Raw genomic sequence first — 18,668 nt, forward strand, 5'->3', positions numbered from 1 at the left:
TCTGTCGCACTCGGTCTTTAATCAAAATTCATATCTATTATACAAAATAATCGCGCGGAGTACTAACGGAAAAAATTAATCAAGAAAGGCCGTGAATGTGGTCAACGTTTGGAAGAAGCTCGTTGTTTCGCCTTCGATTTCTCCTCTAAGAGTTTATTGTACTCGTTGTCCTCTTCCCAAGCATGTGGACCTCGGACATTCTCCCACGTATCGAAGTCCGTCTCCTTCATCTTCTGTTCAAATACATTATCCTCTTTAGATACCTGTGCTTTCTATCAAGTAGGCGCTTCGATAAAAACCCCTCAAAAATAAATGTTACCCCCTCAAATTAAATTTTTATTTGCCCCCTAATTTAATCCATTCCCCCTCAAAGAATATTCTTTGCCCCTTCATCTTTATTAGTTTTTTAAATTTCTATTCGTTGAAATTTTCCTTTTGGACCACTTGTCTTTTGTCTAAGGTTTTGATCGTTATTTATAGCTAACTATTTCCTAATTAAATACAAGTTATAGAATGGTCTGCTTCAGAAAGCAAGGTTCTATTTTATGTTGAACACCAAAACATTCCACGGCGTCACTAATGTTAATTTTAGAAATTAGGTAAACGAAAAAAATGTGCCCCCTCACAAAAAGCTACTGCCCCCTTAACGAAATTTTTCTGGTTGCAAAACCACGAGATCACTGGGGAAAATATTTTCGATTATTCTATAGCTAATAGATTTTTATGTAAGGACTTATGTTCCTCTTTTTAATTAAAATGAGAAATTTTATTTTTAGACTTTGTATAAAAATGTAATACGCCTTACGAATATCATTGTTTCTGCTTTCTAGAACCAGTTTAGTCTGTTCACTTATCCGACTACGATACTCAACTCAAAATAAGTCAACTGGGTTTCACATTTAATTTTTAGAAGCCAATTTTTCTCTAAAGGTAGTATACTCAGTTGCAGGTTAAGAAAGGCAAAAAGTCTAGTACATTTGGCGGAAAGATACTAGCAAGATATTCTAGTAAATCGGAGGCGGGAATTTCGAATTTGGTCTACTTACGGTTGAATTTCTAAGTATACCTGCGCGCGTTATATAATTTTCGAAAACACCGTCTAATGCGTTATATTTCAAAGCGATAATTAATTCAAATCAGTTGTAATAATTTAATTTTAGTACAACCATACAAGGGCGTATTTATGGGGGGGTTTGATGACTGAGGAGGGGGATGTCTAATAAAAATCAGTGAAACCTCCGTCATCAGCACGTCAAAACCCCCCCGGAAATAAAATCCTGGATACGCCCTTGCTACCATAAGTGTATAATATTGTTACATAAGTGTGACACTTCTTATTCTTCAAATGCAAATGTTTTACTGAGAGCTATTCACAAGACAGACTGAATTACGAGCCTATAGGAATTCAACAGCAAATAGACGAAATTCAAAATTCCTGCGTCGATTTACCGGAAATTCATGCTAGTATCTTTCCGCCAAATGTACTAGGTATTTACCTTTCTTAACCTGCAACTGAGCATACCAGATTAGCCGACTACAATCCATGTTCAACTCAAAATATTTCAACTGGGTTCCACATTTAATTTTTAGAAGCCAAATTTTCCATAAAGGTAGTAGAAAACCAAAAATTTGTCTGTTAAATAAAAATTTATTTGAACGTAAAATACCTGTTCAGACGAAGTGTATTACACCGTTTTAAACCGGGTTTAGTAACCCAAAGTTCAATTTGAAACCGGGGTTTGTAACTATAAAGCCAGGTTCACACTTACCCCTCAAATCGATTCGTTTTAGATAACTAGTTTTCAAAACCCGTGTGAGAAATCGCTTCATGTTGGTTCTGGAAGCAACTCGTCCAAGTCGCTTCGCTTAGAATCGCTTTCAAAACGACAATGTTGGAAGTAAAATTGCTCGTATTTTCCAAAATAATGGGAATAAAATTGTAAATAATGACAAATAATATTACGGTATGTATAGTTAACATGATTAACTAATTGTTTTGGGATATGTTTTAGTATTTTCAAAATTCTGGTCATAATTTGAAATGACGTTAAGCCTTGGCTATAAGCGAACCGGGGTGAAGCGATTTCGAAACGTGTGAGCCAAGAATTATCGTCGGCGGTCAAAACTGGCATTCAAACCGACCTAAACTGGGTTTTAAGGTCTAGTGTGACCGTGGCTTAACTGTATAATTTTTTGGTTTAAAATAAACCGAACTTTTACTCGTTTTAGGATCGTCTGAACAGCGTATTATAAGCGATAATCTTCGCTAGTTCATATTAAATCTAGTAGCAAGAATATGAAATTCGTTGATCTTCCATAAATATGGAATCTCATTTTTCCAAAGAACAAAAAACGGAAAAAAATTATGTTAGGCCTAACGTGATGTTTTTGCGTCAATGCATTTTTTGAAAACAAGCCCTTATTTCTAGCATATCCAGACAACTTCCCATCGAATTGCTGAATCGGTTTTATCGAAGCGCCTATTGACAAAGTTAAATTTACTTCGTATTCGGTTTCAATAGTCACTGAGCCAATGGGTTTCATCTCGACATTGATTTGTTTTATATCTGCGGCGGTTAACTGCGCATTGGAAATTGGTTATTTTCGGTAAAAGAAAAGGTCAAAGTTGATTGGAAAATTGGTCTATAGCCATCCAATAATTTTAGGTAATAATTGTGAGTACTTACGAATTTATGTTTCCTGAATTCATATCGAATACTGGCAAACTCTTTCAAACCAAAAGATCCTCCAACAATCGTTATCTAGTTTAAAATCCGACATTTTTATTACACCCTTATTCTTATCCATCTATCAGAAAAAAAGTCGTAGGAACGGCTGCGCAAGCGCAAAGGTATCACCAGGAGCACGTCATAAAAGTTGGCCGTGGTCTTATCTATTCGCGACCCCCTTTGTTATTAATTTTTTATTCGGGATTGTAACGTGTGGGACAAATTAAGTCCGTTCGTCCATCTGATTAAAGGGAATATAACCTGCAAAGCAAATTACCCTGTACAGTGGCGCCAAACATTTTTAAAGCCAAAGGCAAGTGCGGCCAGAGTTGCAAACGTTGGTGTTCCACACCATATACCTGAGGTTATATTCCCTTTAATCAGGGCGAGATATGTGTAACGGCCACGTGGGGACAATCGTGGCGGAAGTATTCCGACCACCCGTTGGGGGATTGGTAGTCTTCCTCACACGGCCATCCACAAACTATGCCTCCCAGACGCTTGGGATTACGGGAGTACGCCACTACTCCCGGCACCCCCTTGGTTTCGCCTTTGAAACCTTGATGGGTAGCGACTAAGCAATTAATTTTTCCTCATCGTTATTCGTAAATTTGACTTTACAAGTGGGGTGGCGGAGTGGTTAGCACTTTCACCTCTCGCAGCAAGAGGATCCGGGTTCGATCCTAGCTTGTGGCACTGGGTAAAAACTGGGAACAACTCCTTCTGCGTTTGTAAGTTCTCTCCCCACTGGTTTAAGGAATTTTCCCCCGAATTCTTCAGTTTCCCCTTTCCATAAAAACTTGTAGAGGTTAACGGTAATAGTTAGTGTAGGGAGCTGTTGGCTCGCGCGGCATGAAGGGCTTGCCACCACCCTCCTACGCGTTGTAACCCGGCCACCTGAACTAATGGCTTTAAAGTCGCTTGATGACTAAGGTGGTGCCTTGGGTATTAGCCTAGCTGATTATTACTATTTAATACTCGCATTTTAATATATTTCTTTGCATTGTTTAAATAAACCGCCATTACACCACCTAGACTCGTTTCGGTCGCGAATAGATGGTTACCATGGTAACTAAGGAGCTAACTTTTTTCTGAGTTCCGGCAGGAAGTGGGTAAATGCTATTTACAACGCGTGAGGCTGTTATTTCGAATGTAGGGTACGAGGTTTATCTAATCTTTGCTCTAATATAACTTCTCGCTTATGGACGTTATTCCTGTTTCCTCCAAGTGGCGGATTTTGGAAGCTGATGAATAGAATTCGAGCGACTTCTGTACAGCCTTTGTTAGTGCAAATTACGCGTACTCTTTTCAGTGAGCACTGTCAAAGCTACAGGCTTGTACACCGATTATACGTAGTGATCAACCCCTCGATAGAATAGGCGAAACTATAAAGTAAATTTGGTCATAAACAACTCGTTAAAATGGAAAAACAAAATAACGTGACTACCATATCACAGCCAACTTCGATTCGGTAACTCCTGTTCATAGTTGGCCGTGCGACGGAAATTAAAAAAATATTCCTTCCAGATACTGCAGGCAGCTAATTATTTTTAAACTTTTTATTAAGATGTTTTAAATAATAATAAATATTTAGATAATTTAGATTTTATTAATCGAAATTTAAACCGCCGTTAGCAAAATAAAATGAATAATGGTTCGTATTTCTTAGGGTAGATGGCGCTTCAGTTCTCCACAAAGTCACGTGACTACCATCTTTTCAGCCCCCCTAGACTTTATAGTTTCGCCTATTGGGGAAGTAGACGAAATTTTAACAGGGATTCCATGCATTTTTTGGTCTAATTTATTTATTTAACACCAAACAATTTACGGCAACCCTGTTTTACAGTCATTGAAGAACGTAGAAATTTTATTCGCGACTGAAACGAGTCTAGGTGGCGTCACAGCTCTCTCCGAGGTAGCGCCTATGATCAAGCATTTGCTACCGATTAAAAAGTCATAAGAACGTTTTTTTGAAAACCAACTTACCAAAATATAAGCAAACGATGCAAAAATTATATTAAAATGCGAGTATAATTATTTATACAGTCAAATTTACGAATAACGATGAGGAAAAACTAATAGCGTCCGCTTTAGCCGCTACCTATCTAGGTTTCAATGGCGAATTAAAGGGGGCGTTGCGATAGTTTTCGGTCGCAAATAAGGTAGAAAGATTGCGTATAACTGAAAAATATTTTAAGGGCCGTTGCAGACGATCGACAAGTTTCAACCAATCAGGACTCAAATAGTGGTTCCGCAAATAACAATTTCCATTTTTTTTAAATTTTTGTTCGCTTTCTATAAAGTTACATTGGTCTTCTTGTTTTGATGTTGCTGCTGCGTCACGGGTGACGTATCGATGACGTTTAACTACGAAAAGCCCTGGACATAAGAATAAATTCGACGAGTCACTCTGTTTTTAGAATAAACTGAACTTCTACGTATTTCGTGACGAATGAGCTACATTAAAACAATTTCAGCGAGCGTAGCTTATTTTATAGAAAGTCCGAGCTTCGAAAGGTGGAAAATATAAATATGGCGATAAAGTAAAGTACGCAACAAACAAGAATTGATCTATGAACTTAACCAAAGCGCAAAACCAAGCATTTCCATCAAATCATGGAGGAATAGCTATTCCTCTATGATCAAATGAAACATGGCTAACTTCTTTCAAACAGGGTTGCCACAGTTTTTTCACATTCAAATTCCCTGATTTTTCCTGACCATCTCCGCCGATTTTCCCTGACTTATTTTGTGGGAAAATTTAGAATTTTTTACCCTACATTTTAGTAAAGGTTTCCTATTGGCAACCTAACTTAAATTCCCTGACTTTTCCCTGATTTAAAGACTAATTTTTAAAATTGCCTGACTTTTCCCTGATTTTAAGACTAACTTTCAAAATTCACAGACTTTTCCCTGATTTTTAGACTAATTTTTAAAATTTAACGACTTTCCCTGAATATTAGCCTAATTTTTAAAATTTCCCGACTTTCCCTGAATATTAGCCTAATTTTTAAAATTTCCCGACTTTCCCTGAATATTAGCCTAATTTTTAAAATTTCCTGACTTTCCCTGATTTTTAGACTAATTTTAAAAATTCCCTGATATTTCCCTTGTTTTTAGACTAATTTTTAAAATTCCCTTGTTTTTAGACCCGTATACAAATTCCCTGACTTTTCCAGGAATTCCAGGTTTTCCAGGTACCGTGGCAACCCTGTTCAAATAACTTCAATTTTACTTATAATTATTACATTAAAAAAGCAATAGTATAATAAACTTAATATTTCGATTACAATTAATTAAATAACTCAAAAAGTTTGAAACCCCAAAATGGAAAAGTCCCAGCAAAACCCTACGGGAATTTCTCGAATTCACTGTTTGGAAAATGACTAATCGAAGCGGAACCATTCTATCGTTTCTTATTGGCTAAAAGGTCCTAGACGCGGCCATAGACGCCAGCATTCTAGTTACCTATGATATTTCTATGTTGCCGTAAGACAATGTTAAAATATCGTCTGCTTGCCCAATTCTATTAATCTGGGGTACGTCAAGTTGATAAGATTTCTTGTGATCTCGCGAACTTGACGGTTTTTAAAACCGGAAGTAAGAGCGAGTGACGTCACAGATCTTACAAGATTAGTAAGATCGCTTTAGAGGTAGTTTTAAATAAGACTTCAAGATGGCGGTGAATTATTTAGCATAGACCTCTAAGACGATGATACGGGAATAATTTATAAATTTAAAATTCCACCCGAAGAATTTCATCGAATTTTGAATGGTAAATATATCTTTAATGTTCTTCGAGGCTTTTATAATATTAAATCAAGATTTCGGCGTACTATTTATGAAATAATATTTGATGACAAGGCTTAATGAATTACTTTCTACATCCATGCTCTGACACAGCCGCCATTTTGTTTAGGACTTCGAGATTTTTTCAACTAGACGCAAAACTCTCGAAATCTTATAATAGGGACTTGGCAGTGCTACGTCACAGTTTTTCCCAATAGTTTTTATCGTGGGGAGAAAAATATGACCACAATGGCGGCCATGGCTAAAGCTACGGAGTGCCAAGTCTCTATAAGAATTTTTCTTGCTAGACTGTTTCTTATAATAGAGTAGTATCGCTCTGTAGCTTTGGGCTATGGCCGCCATTTTGAGGGCAGTTTTTTATCTATAGGAAAAAGCATGGGTGACGTCGACATACGTCACGCCGATATTACTCTATAAGGAAAATATCTTCTCCACTGGAGGTACCCCAGATTCCAAAATCCTCTACTTGGAGCTAGTAATACGTTTGCACATGCGTAGAGTGAGTTTTTTAGTGTGTTTTACTTTTTAGGGGAGTTGAAACGTTCCTATTTTAGTTAATTGAATTCTGTTTTTACACTGAAACCCCTTCCTTGTCTACGACACAGCTTTGATATCCAAGGGTTTAGGAAGGTGATATACATAAACCCCCTGCGATAAAAATGTATGTAGTGCGAAAATGAAATGACTGAAGCTAAAGTATTTGCAGCTGTGACGTGAACACTTTAGAACTGTATTATCCCTATTTCCAGGTTTCAAAACACCCGCCTATTTTAATTTGGTAGATGGCGATAGTGTTCTAGCCGTAGCTGTCCGTAAGCCTTGTAATGTTTCTAAAAACTTTCCTTTTTTAAATGTGTTTAAAAATATTGAATAAACTTACGATAAAAGGTAGAAAGTACCGGAAAAATCTGGATTTTGTAGCCTGCTTAACAGAGACCATAAACTTATCCATAATTAAACAATTTATATTTAATCACGTAACGGCTAAAATTTGCGACCACTCCATGGCCAAAACGATATCATCGACTAGCAGAAGAACGAAAAATCGACCAAAGCTGAGACAATAACGGCATCTAGCGGTGATTTCGCAATCCATCACGTCACTGAGCACTAGATGGGGCGAGCGGGATGGAGACGCTCAATTTTAAAATCGGTGACGTATTGGGCGGAAATGCGCGATAAAAAAGCGATTGTAGCTCCGTACCAGTCACGCAGTAGGAGGTATCGACGCTGTCAAGGAGGCCGCTAACATTTTATCATAAGCGTTAATTGCACAGATCAAAGAAAACGGCGCGACAGTCGCGATTGACAAAAACGCTCGATCGCGATATGAAATGGACTCGATAATTGGCGGAATTATTGACGTTTCCGCCGCGACCTTCAAAAAGAAGCCGCAGAATCCACACCCTAGATTATTCTTAAGTCGCTCTCTAAACGTGGGTCTATAGCCTGTCGCCTTAACCAACGAACTAGAGTGAGTTTTGCATATTCAAATTGAATTCGATATTGCATAATGCATGATTCGATCAGTCGAATAAATAAACCTTATTCGGACACGCGAAAAATTTAACTTTTGCACGTTTATTTTTCTTTATTTTTAATCCAAATATAACGATGCAAATTAAGCAATTTACATTTATTTACGAAAGAAATAGTCCATTAAACAAAGCGTAATGAAATGAAGCGAATCAAGACCGCCGGGGCTACATTTTACCGATCGAAATAATAAAAAGCAAAGGCGGTTAGTTTGTTATTTCGCTCGGACTGTCACTTGACAGTTCGTTCGGAGACAAAGTGTACCCCTATCCTACTTCGGGCTAACTTTCAAATTGATTGTACCCTTAGGATCCCGGCTACGTTATATTTACACCGCTATACACACACGCAGAAGCGATGCGGTGAAGCGTACTTTATACCAAACAAAAATGACCCTAAATTCCACAATAGCGCGATAAAGATGGAAGGATACGGTAGCTTTAAGCCTTTAAATGGAAGAATTAACTTGCGCTCAATAAATTAAACGTTTCTTTTTCCCATTAATTTTTAACAGGCCCGGACTGGCTCTTTTGGCGGCCCTCGACTAGAGACTGAAGTGGGGCCCCCTTACCGGGGGTGTGGGGGGTATGGAATAAAAATCAATTTATTATTAAAATTTATTACAAGCAATTTGGGGCCCTCTTGAGCCGGGGGCCCTCGGCGATCGCCGACCAGCCGCTATGGCCAGTCCGGTATGCTTCCCACGATTCTCAAAACCGTTACACCATAAGTATATAATTAGATGCCATAAGTGTGTTAGTTAGGAGATTCAATGAAAGGTATTTTTGCCTTTGATATTTTTAATATATTTTAGCAATTACGGCTATTAATGAATATTTTAAAAATTGGGAGAGCAGACGATAAATATATAGCGCCATTTTATTTATCGGTTATAATTATTTTGGCGATACTACCAGCCACTTTTCAAGAATTGGGTTCAGTTAGCTGTCCGTATAATTACTGATAGCATAAGTGTATAATATTGTTACATAAGTGTGACAATTCTTATTCTTCACATGCAAAAGTTTTACTGAGAGCTATTCACAAGATAGACTGCATTATGGGCTTCGTCGCCGTTTTGCGTCCGCTTTCTAACGCGTAACATTTGACAGCGCCTCGGTAGGGGGAGATTATCTTCTTGGGAAAATATTCCCCAAAGCATATGTAACATGCCATAAAAGCATTTTCGTTAATGAAACCTTGTTCACGGGATATGACGTAAATTACGTCACTTACAATTCCGTGACAAAATACGCGTCATCAACTTTACACGATGGGAAAAGGAAGTTAGTGAGAATTCCTCGCGCTCTTCTGGCTTTACCCATGTCAAGTTTAGCTCGCGCCTCGCGATCACGTAATTTCATTTCCATGGTGACCTTTTCAATAGCGCGAGGATTATAAGCATTTTTGCATTTTTGGGTCCGCTTAATGTATGTTCCGCGTGAAACAAGGTCTCATTGAATTTTTTCAATGGAAATGTTATACAGAGGCATACTTATGAGTAATTATGTTACATATGCCCAAAGTGACAAACTTATGGAACAATATTATAGACTTAAGCTGATAGTTATATTGGCGTGGAATTGACATCTTACCCTAAACGATAAGCAAGCGCCTCTGGCGTGAAAGACACACAACTTAAAGGGGCTGGAAAGTGGGGTTTTGAAATCGTCTAGTGACGTAGTATCTCCAAAAAAATCCGGACCCTGCTTTATTTCCTTTTTTCCCCGCTTGAGGAATTTGGCTCTGACGGAGATGTTTTGAAAATAGTGAGGAGCGACCCGAGAGAGACTAGTGAGAGGTATTCATACGCGAACTAAGATATTCGGGCCTTCGTGGACGTGGTTTTGGTTCTAGTATTTTAATATTTATTTAATTATAATGAAGTTAATGAACGAGTTTAATTCAATACGAAAATATCTCTTGTTGGTGAATTAGATAAGTGGGAAAAGGCAAAAAAACTGGTGTAGTACTAAGGTTTATCAAAATGCTCCAGTGAAACCAAGGCTCTAAGAAATTGGCTTCGATTTTACAAAATTCGATTCAAATGAATTTTTCGTTAAATATTTGTTGTTCACTAAACAAAAACTCAATAAAGATTAATGAAATTTGAAAACTTCCTACGAGCTCGGCTATAACACTAACCAAGACCACGCTGGATTTCTCCATACAAAAATCCCAACTCAGCGGTACCTGTTTACGTCTTCGTGAACTTGAGAAAAAGTAGTTCTACGCGCCAAATTTCGTTAATGACGTCACGGATGACGTTTTTCAAAACCCCAATTTCCAGCCCCTTTAAACACCAATTTATGAGGCGCCATCCGGTCCTACGCCTCGGCACAGTGCACAAAGGCCCAATAACTTTAGAAATGTCTCAGAAATACTTTAATACACGGAAGATGAAGAATTGACACACTTACGTAGGTTGTTATTATAAACTTATAACTTTACGTCGTTTCTATAGTCGAGCGCGCCTAGACTTCCTTCCGGCATTTCAAGCTGTCAAATTAAAAGTTTCCTCGTCTAAATTATTAGAAGGCGCGTAGCGGAACTTGTTTTAAATCCGAAAGACGGGGCCGCGCGTAGATTGACTTTATGCAAAATTGGAAAAGTTACGAACCGACGAAGCATTATACTTTTAAATTTACGGTATTATCTTTTTTTTTGAACAGCGATGAATACGGAAAAAGCAATTTGAAAAGACTCACCCCGCAAAAGCGGAACAATCGGAGATTAAGCCCCGCGCTAGGAAACGTCTAACTAGAACGCGGAAGATCTTTAAATTTCACACTTTCGTAGTTTAAACAATCATCATGGCCTGATTTAGACGATTTAGGTGCTGAAATTTGGAAACCGTCTAAGCGTTTTTCTTATACGTTTTATTGAACGAAACTTAATCTCTTTACTCAAATAGAATATTTTATTTTACATTAAACCTTTATTTGCATACAATGTGTAGCTAAGAAAAATTTTCAATTTTTGAATCAAAGATTTTGGATTATATAACACAAAGAATTCATTGATATTCTTTTCTCGGGAATTTCAAACGTAAAACGTCTTTCAATTATATCTGAAGCTTTAAAATATGTATTTTACGCGGTGGTGTAGGGCTGTAGGCTATTTCCTTTTAAGAATTCACTTTATTCTCGGAATTAACTGGCACCATCTAGAACGTACATTTTCATATCGGCGTATAAATTATAATTTATTATAATTATTTATTATTAACAATATTTTTATAATTATAAATTATAATACTACAGTTAGCGAATGCAAATTAAAAAATTAATCTCCGTATTTTTGAATCTTTAATGACAACGGGTAAATTTATAATCCACTTTTGCATAATTCTGATGGCGCTGCAAACAGTTTTTAGGGCGTTTCCATTCTGAGAAATATGAGATCATGGGGGACAATGCTACCGTTCTTGGTTACGTCTACGCGTTTTTCGTAAAAGTAACTTATATACTTCTGGTCACATACACACACTTTGCATTTATAACGGTCTGTCCGGCTTGGTTCCGCGCGAACAAGCTTGTTTTTGACCTGCCACTTTTATCGTACCATACACGCAGTAGCGACCTCTATGTTTGTCTTTTGTTCCTACGAATTCCGGAGACAATCGATAAAGCTTTGAGAAAATGCTCTAGTTTAAATAGTAATAAATCCGTCGAAATCCGGTAACTATGTGCTTCAATTTAAAAATTGATACAATATCTCACAAATACCCACTTTTAACGTTTAAAGGCCTAGGTTTTCTTCTGCCTGTCCCCCTTTAAATTAGGCCAACATGTTTTGCGGTTGGCCTACCCCCAGGGTATTTGTACTCCACTAAGTTAATTTAAAGGGTGACAGGCAGAAGAAAACCTAGGCCTTTAATCTTCGATTTAAACCAGATAGGTCTAAATAAATAATTTAAAAGGTTTGTAACGTTGCGATAAAAATTGGAACCCATGCGTGCAATTTTTCGGCAGAAGAGAAAGTCGAGTGGGGGAGAGGGGGGGGCTGAAGTTTTCTCTCTTTTGCGTCACGCGGCTTGCTCATCCGGAATATAGATCTACATTTTTAGGCGGGAAGGGTTGACGATGACGTCACGACATTTCTAACCTCGCGCGCTTACGACGTCATTCCAGACTTCATTAACTCTCTCTCTCTCGCTGTGGCACGGGAAATTTGAGTTGCAAACTCTCTTGCCAAAAAATCAAAATGTACTGATACCCTTTTTATAATATTTTCGCTAAATACGTGCGTCTAGATTATAAGGTGTTTACTGTGTAGGATAAAACTTTAATAATGTAAGTAATTTTATGTTTTTAAACTTTTAAAACTCCGTTGAATTTCAGCGTAGTTTATTATTTTTTTGAAATTAAAATTTCAGCGTAGTTTCACGTAAATACAGGCAAAGAATATAAAGCCCCAGGAATAGAAGGTGTAGCTTCGTCTAGTGGAACTTTTGCGCCTCTCGTTTTTAAAGAGAGACCGCGTTGAGGTAGCCGTTTCCGGTTACTCTGATTTGCTTTGCCGGAAGTTTCTAGCGCAGTCAAAAGACGCGGCCAATAATATCAATCCTTCCATTCCTGGGGCTTTATATTCTTTGATACAGGGCTGTTAATTTCGTTTATTCCCATTCGACCGAAAGAATTTTAAAATGTAGCCCAATTGGCGGGGTGATTTGGTATTTTATTTATAAGGTATGTACTAGCGAAGATCCATGTTTAGGTTAGGTTAGAGTTGGTTAAGTTTACTATTTCAGTTTTGGTTCAGTTACTTTTCTTGACTAGGTGAAGATAAAAATATAATTCATGCTCATTCCATTTTATTTTCAAATAAATGCATAGTACAAAGCCAATTTATATAGCAGCGTTCGGTCGAATGGGACACATAAAAACCGCACGTTTCGGCGGAATTCGGTCGAATGGGACACCTCAAAAACCGCCTTCGGTCGAATGGGACTAAAGCGTTAATTTTTATAATTTTTTTTGAAAGGAAATAAAAAATATTTGAATGAGTATTTAAATCGATTATTTAATTTATTTAATTATTGATGACTCTTTTTCAATCAGTTTTGTTTATATCGGTATTTTAAATGCCAATTTAAATTGATCTTAATTTAATTTAATATACAGCGGCTTACTAGGACTTAGAGTCAATAAGAAACTCCCATGGATTGTAATTCAAAAACTACTAAAACTAAATAGATCTTAGAGTCAAAAGAGACGTTTTTGTATGCTTTAATAAATTCTTTGACATTTAAATCAATAATTCGTAAAGAGGGTAATTTAAATCGGAGATTTAAACCAGCCCGAGTGAAAGACGTTTAAATAAAAATACATATTTGTCAAAGCGTATTGGACAAATTTGAATTTTAAAACGTGACAGGTCCCAGTTGAGACGTTTGTTAACTTTTGTCGTCGAGTCCGCGTCGGAGTTTTATCGAAATATCTGACACTAGGGGGCCACTTTCCCCATTTCATTGCGTAACGCGCGAAAATTCTGTGACAGGCGCTCACTTCAGTTGTGTCCTTCCATTTGTCAATTCGCGATGGAATGTTAATACATTATAACTCTCGCTTCTATTTTGTTTAATTACCTGTTCAAACAATGGAATTTGAACCTTCATTGTTTCACTATTATTTGCGCAAGTTATGAATTACTCTGTTGTCTCGCAATTATTAGAATAATTATAATTCTATAACTCTTAATTTTAAATTTTTAAAAGCTTTTGGGAGAGAGGTATTAGGTTTTCTTGGCAATGTGTAGTCTTCGAAAAATATAACTAAAACTAGGTCTCTTTATGGAGAGGTTAGCGCACTTCTGGGTTTTCGGTGCAACTCGTTCGTCAGTTTCAGGCCACTGTTTTGCGCCATCTATACTGGTATATCAAAATACAAATTATATAAAACTCATTATTATATTAAAGCAATATAGTTATTTTTTATTCTTAATTATTTCTAATCATATAATAATGTTGAAACAAATTATATAATATGATATAAGAATTATAATAGGTGGCGCATCTTAGTGTACAGCCTTTATTCAGTTTACGGTAGTTTTTGCTCTAAGAATTAGTTTAGTTGCACTAGCGGTCGTCAGATGGCAGGTTGAGGCATTGATTTATTCCCCCACATGTACCCTCTTTCCCTGTTTTGACGAACGGGTTAGGCAGAGATAGGCCAGTGCTCCAACCTCTTCATAAAAAAAATCCTGCTATAACTGGCGAATATGTAAGAAATAACGAAACAAAAATCATCCGATCCGAAATGCAGACCGGATGAATATCGCTATTTTTTTCGTTTTTCGTTAGATAATCGTCTTAAAAGATTGGTCTTGCTCGAACTACAAAGACGCTCTGAAACTTTGGATCTTAGTGCCAAGGGGTGCAGCATCGCGAGGAGGAGGGCGGGGGAGGGGGGAGGAAAAATCCAATTTCAGTTCGAATTTCATAATAGCGGGCACCTCCACTTTACGAAATAGATAAATAGAACCTGGAACGTGGGAGGAAACCAGTTGAGAAAAAATAAACAAGATTGCCAGTGCCGAACACTTTGTTTCACACGTTACGATCACTTGAGATACTCGTAGTACTAAAGGAATATCTAACTGCATTTTGCCAAATCACCGTATATCTTTGTAACTTAGTTGTGGGTGTGTCTGGTGTTCGTTGCCATGGTGACGCGTATGGATCGGCCATGACAATAAGACGCCCTTGGCAGCCCCGTGATTATTTGCAAAGCATTTGTTTTACTCGCCACTGTTGGTAGGTAGCGCACCTACGTTTTTGCGGCGCTTAACGGCAAGTTCCTAAAATGAGTTTTGCCTCGTGATCTGTGAGTGTGACGCGCGATTAGTGTCATGGCGGTCTTCTCAAGGCGGGGCTTAGTAACTTGGTCGTGGGTGTGTCTGGTGTTCGTTGCCATGGTAACGCGTATAGGTCGGCCATGACATTAAGACGCCCGTGGCAGTCACGTGATTATTTCGCAGGATCGAGGAGAGTTTTGCCTCGTGATCTGTGAGTGTGACGCGCGATTAGTGTCATGGCGGCCGTTTCAAGGCGGGGCTTAGTAACTTGGTCGTGGGTGTGTCTGGTGTTCGTTGCCATGGTAACGCGTATAGGTCGGCCATGACATTAAGACGCCCGTGGCAGTCACGTGATTATTTCGCAGGATCGTGGAGAGTTTTGTCTCGTGGCGGCCTTTTCAAGGCGGGGCTTAGCTCCGACGCATGCCTACGACGCTGTCGATCTATGTACGGGTAGCTTTCGCGTTACGTCATCACCTCCATATTGTAAAGCTTCCTCTTTCGCGAAAATATCTGGCGAAGGAATTGGTAACATCTCTAAATACAAATGACCGGATTTTAGTAACTTCCGGTCTATCGGGGCGAGTCGGAAGGGGGCGGAAACTAAATCAGGGGCGAATGAACTTCCGGTCTCTTCCGCTTTGGCGAAGTGTCTTCCTTCGTGAAGTTGTTCCTCTCTTTTTGCGGCAGATTTCTTCTCTCGAGGGAGCGAAAAGAAATTGCGGCAAAAAAGGGAAAGCTGGCGTGGAAAGCCATCGCGAAGGGGCAGAGCTCTGTATCAAAAGGGATCCACTTTGTTATTTACGGTCGACCTCTTAAAGGCCGTCAGCGAGTGGGATAGACAACGTACTTTCAAGAAGGCTGGCAAAGGCATTCGCCTCTGAAAGAAAAAGCGCCTAACTTAAAAGAATGGGATAATCGGTTAAATTATCCGTAAAATGAGCGTTCAATTGACGTGGCCCAGTACGGCGGTGAAAGGCGAAGGGTGCCCTCGGAACCACGTCACGCCAAATGATCATTTCAAAATAAGCGACCGGATTGCCAAGCACGGACCATTTACTGACGTAGATTTTGAGAATTCTTGTTTACAATTACGCGGTGTAGTTGCGTCTTCAACGTGGAATGAAATACATACGCGTGAGATAAAACAAAACGCGAAACGTAACGACACGAGTTGATAATTAATTTTCGCGAAAGTGTTTCAGCTCCCTATTCGTAATCTACTAATGGGTGTGGCCTATTTTCGTTGCCATGGTAACTGGTCTACGTTGAACGTGACATTAAGACGCTCGTGGCGGTCGCGTGACTATTTGCCAAACAGGATCACGTGGTGTTTCGCCTCTTCGGTGACGTAGATCACAGACCACCGACCCCAAAAGGGACACGCATCGCTGGTAGAAATTTCAATTATTTTATGGCTCGAATGTGATGCGGCTTTTTTAAGAGCGCGCCATCTCACGGCAAGTAAAGGTATATAGACGAGCACGCGCAATAATAAAAAATGTATTGTAGAAGCTGGCTCGTGCACGACTTTTTATTATTTCGTGAAATCAAAAAATTTCACGCGCTATTTTCGGTTTGCGGTTAAAAACAAGCCACATCACTTTTGAGACACCTTTTTTCGAGGTTGATACAAGTCCTTCTTAAGGTAGGTGGTCTGTGCGTGGATTAAGGTCGTGGCGGATATTTTAAGGCGGGGTTTAGCATCGAATCTTTTGTTTGTTAAATGTTTAACAAGAACCATTTAGCGAATGACCATCAACCATATTTGGTGGACTTCGGTCTGTCATTAGGCTCTCTTTGTCTCATTGTCACAGTGCACGTGGCCAGGGGTAGGACAGTTGGGTGATAATTTGTCTTCAAATTGCTGGTTTTTCACATCGTAACCACAAAGGGCTGTGCTGGCGCATTTTTGTCCCGGTTAAAACCAGCCTTTAAAAGCGGGCTTGGTCTATCGGTTTCGTGGCTAGCAGCCATATTCCACTCGAACAAAGTGATTACATCGAGGGTCCGAAGCGAGTATACAGGGTGTCTCAATTTGCTCGATCTCCAAACTCAGTGAAAAATAGGTCTTTTTCAACCGAACCAAAATTATTTTTACACTTTCGACTATGCCCTACAACTTTTCTATTGAAACATTTTGCGTGACACCTACCGGTGAAAAAATAAATTTTCCAAAACGGCACAAAATCGTTCGATTTTTCTGAAATTTAGTAACCAAAGCCTTCCATACCTAACAAATAAACCCTGAAAATTTCAGAACCCTAGCATAAATACATTTTGAGAAAAATGGCCTGATCGAGCAAATTGAGACACCCTGTATAATAGACTCGAACTCTCAGTCCGGGCTGGCTCTGAAAAGATAAGATTATAGGATAACATAGCGGCCTCGATTTTCCGCGGCGTCAGCGAATACTGCCTCTCGCGGACGGAGATGATGATGGGAAAATTACAGCTGCATTTCGTATTATGTACAAAGGGGCGACAAGCACGCTACGATCACGTTTGTCCAAATTAGCCGTTCGTCGCCACTCGAAGACGTTTTAAATAACTTTCGCCGTACGCTGACCTTAAATGCTGGTTTTTACTCAGCCAAAAAGGCCTTGACGGCGAGCGTCTAGAACAAAAACACCACGATATTGAGCGTCGACGCAAAAACATTATTAGGCCTAAAGACTGGTTTTCCCAAGACAGGGTTGCCACACGTCAGGGAAAAGTCATGGAATTTAAAAATGGGCCTAAAAAGTCAGGGAAATGTCAGGGAATTTTAAGAATTGTTAAAAATTCAGGGAAAAGTCAAGGAATTCAATTTTATCTGGGCACTTTTTGAAAGTAATTTATCTCTAGATCTATGACAAATTCCACGATTATCATTTGTTTCCTTGAAAGTTGGGCTAATTTTTTCAACATTGCAATAACCTTTTTACTGAAATATAAGTCCATATAAATTTATTAACTTCTGATAAAAGTGAAATATAAAAGAAAAATTTTGGACCTTAATAAGTCAAGGGGAATCTCTTAAAATGGTCAGGGAAAACAGGGAATAGTCAGGGAATTTGAATCTGAAAATTTGGTGGCAACCCTGCTTGAGCAAAAACGGCTCGTTGGCGAGCTATTGTCGACGAAGAAACATAATTAGGCCTAAAGACTGGTTTTCACTAGAGCCAAAACGCCACGACAGTGAGCGTTGACGCAAAAACCATTATTAAGCTTAAATTCTGGTTTTCACTAGATCAAAAACGCCATGATGGTGAGCGTTGACGCAAAAACCATTATTAAGCTTAAATTCTGGTTTTCACTAGATCAAAAACGCCATGATGGTGAGCGTTGACGCAAAAACCATTTTTAAGCTTAAATTCTGGTTTTCACTAGATCAAAAACGCCATGATGGTGAGCGTTGACGCAAAAACCATTTTTAAGCTTAAATTCTGGTTTTCACTAGATCAAAAACGCCATGATGGTGAGCGTTGACGCAAAAACCATTTTTAAGCTTAAATTCTGGTTTTCACTAGAGCCAAAACGCCACGACAGTGAGCGTTGACGCAAAAACCATTATTAAGCTTAAATTCTGGTTTTCACTAGAGCCAAAACGCCATGACGATGAGCGTTGACGCAAAAACCATTATTAAGCTTAACTTCGGGTTTTCACTAGATCAAAAACGCCATGATGGTGAGCGTTGACGCAAAAACCATTTTTAAGCTTAAATTCTGGTTTTCACTAGAGCCAAAACGCCACGACAGTGAGCGTTGACGCAAAAACCATTATTAAGCTTAAATTCTGGTTTTCACTAGATC

At 38.6% G+C, this 18,668-nt stretch overlaps 2 protein-coding genes across 4 annotated transcripts in view; one reads left to right on the plus strand and one right to left on the minus strand.

Annotated features, from left to right (window-relative positions):
- l(3)neo43 (cytochrome c oxidase assembly protein COX16 homolog l(3)neo43) lies at window positions 1-7,576 on the minus strand. The gene is made up of 4 exons (XM_090153882.1): window positions 7,420-7,576; window positions 2,688-2,762; window positions 2,503-2,580; window positions 1-233 (listed from the first exon to the last, which is right to left on the minus strand). Exons 1-4 carry the CDS (start codon window positions 7,489-7,491, stop codon window positions 102-104), a joined length of 357 nt encoding a protein of 118 aa, XP_090010008.1. The 5' UTR covers window positions 7,492-7,576; the 3' UTR covers window positions 1-101.
- A 179-nt stretch (window positions 7,577-7,755) lies between these two features.
- Window positions 7,756-18,668, plus strand: part of LOC149936287 (uncharacterized) — a 46,490-nt gene continuing 35,577 nt past the window's right edge. For 2 of the 3 annotated variants that reach the window (XM_090181404.1, XM_090181402.1), the window contains exon 1: window positions 7,756-8,013. The gene's annotated coding sequence lies outside the window, so the exon portion shown is untranslated. Of the gene's footprint in view, window positions 8,014-12,262; window positions 12,371-18,668 lie in introns of those variants that run through there. The other variant, XM_090181403.1, reaches the window with a different exon arrangement.

This window comes from Leiobunum rupestre, chromosome 7, assembly GCF_980474605.1.
Source record: "Leiobunum rupestre chromosome 7, qqLeiRupe1.1.hap1, whole genome shotgun sequence".
Lineage (NCBI taxonomy): Eukaryota > Metazoa > Arthropoda > Arachnida > Opiliones > Sclerosomatidae > Leiobunum > Leiobunum rupestre.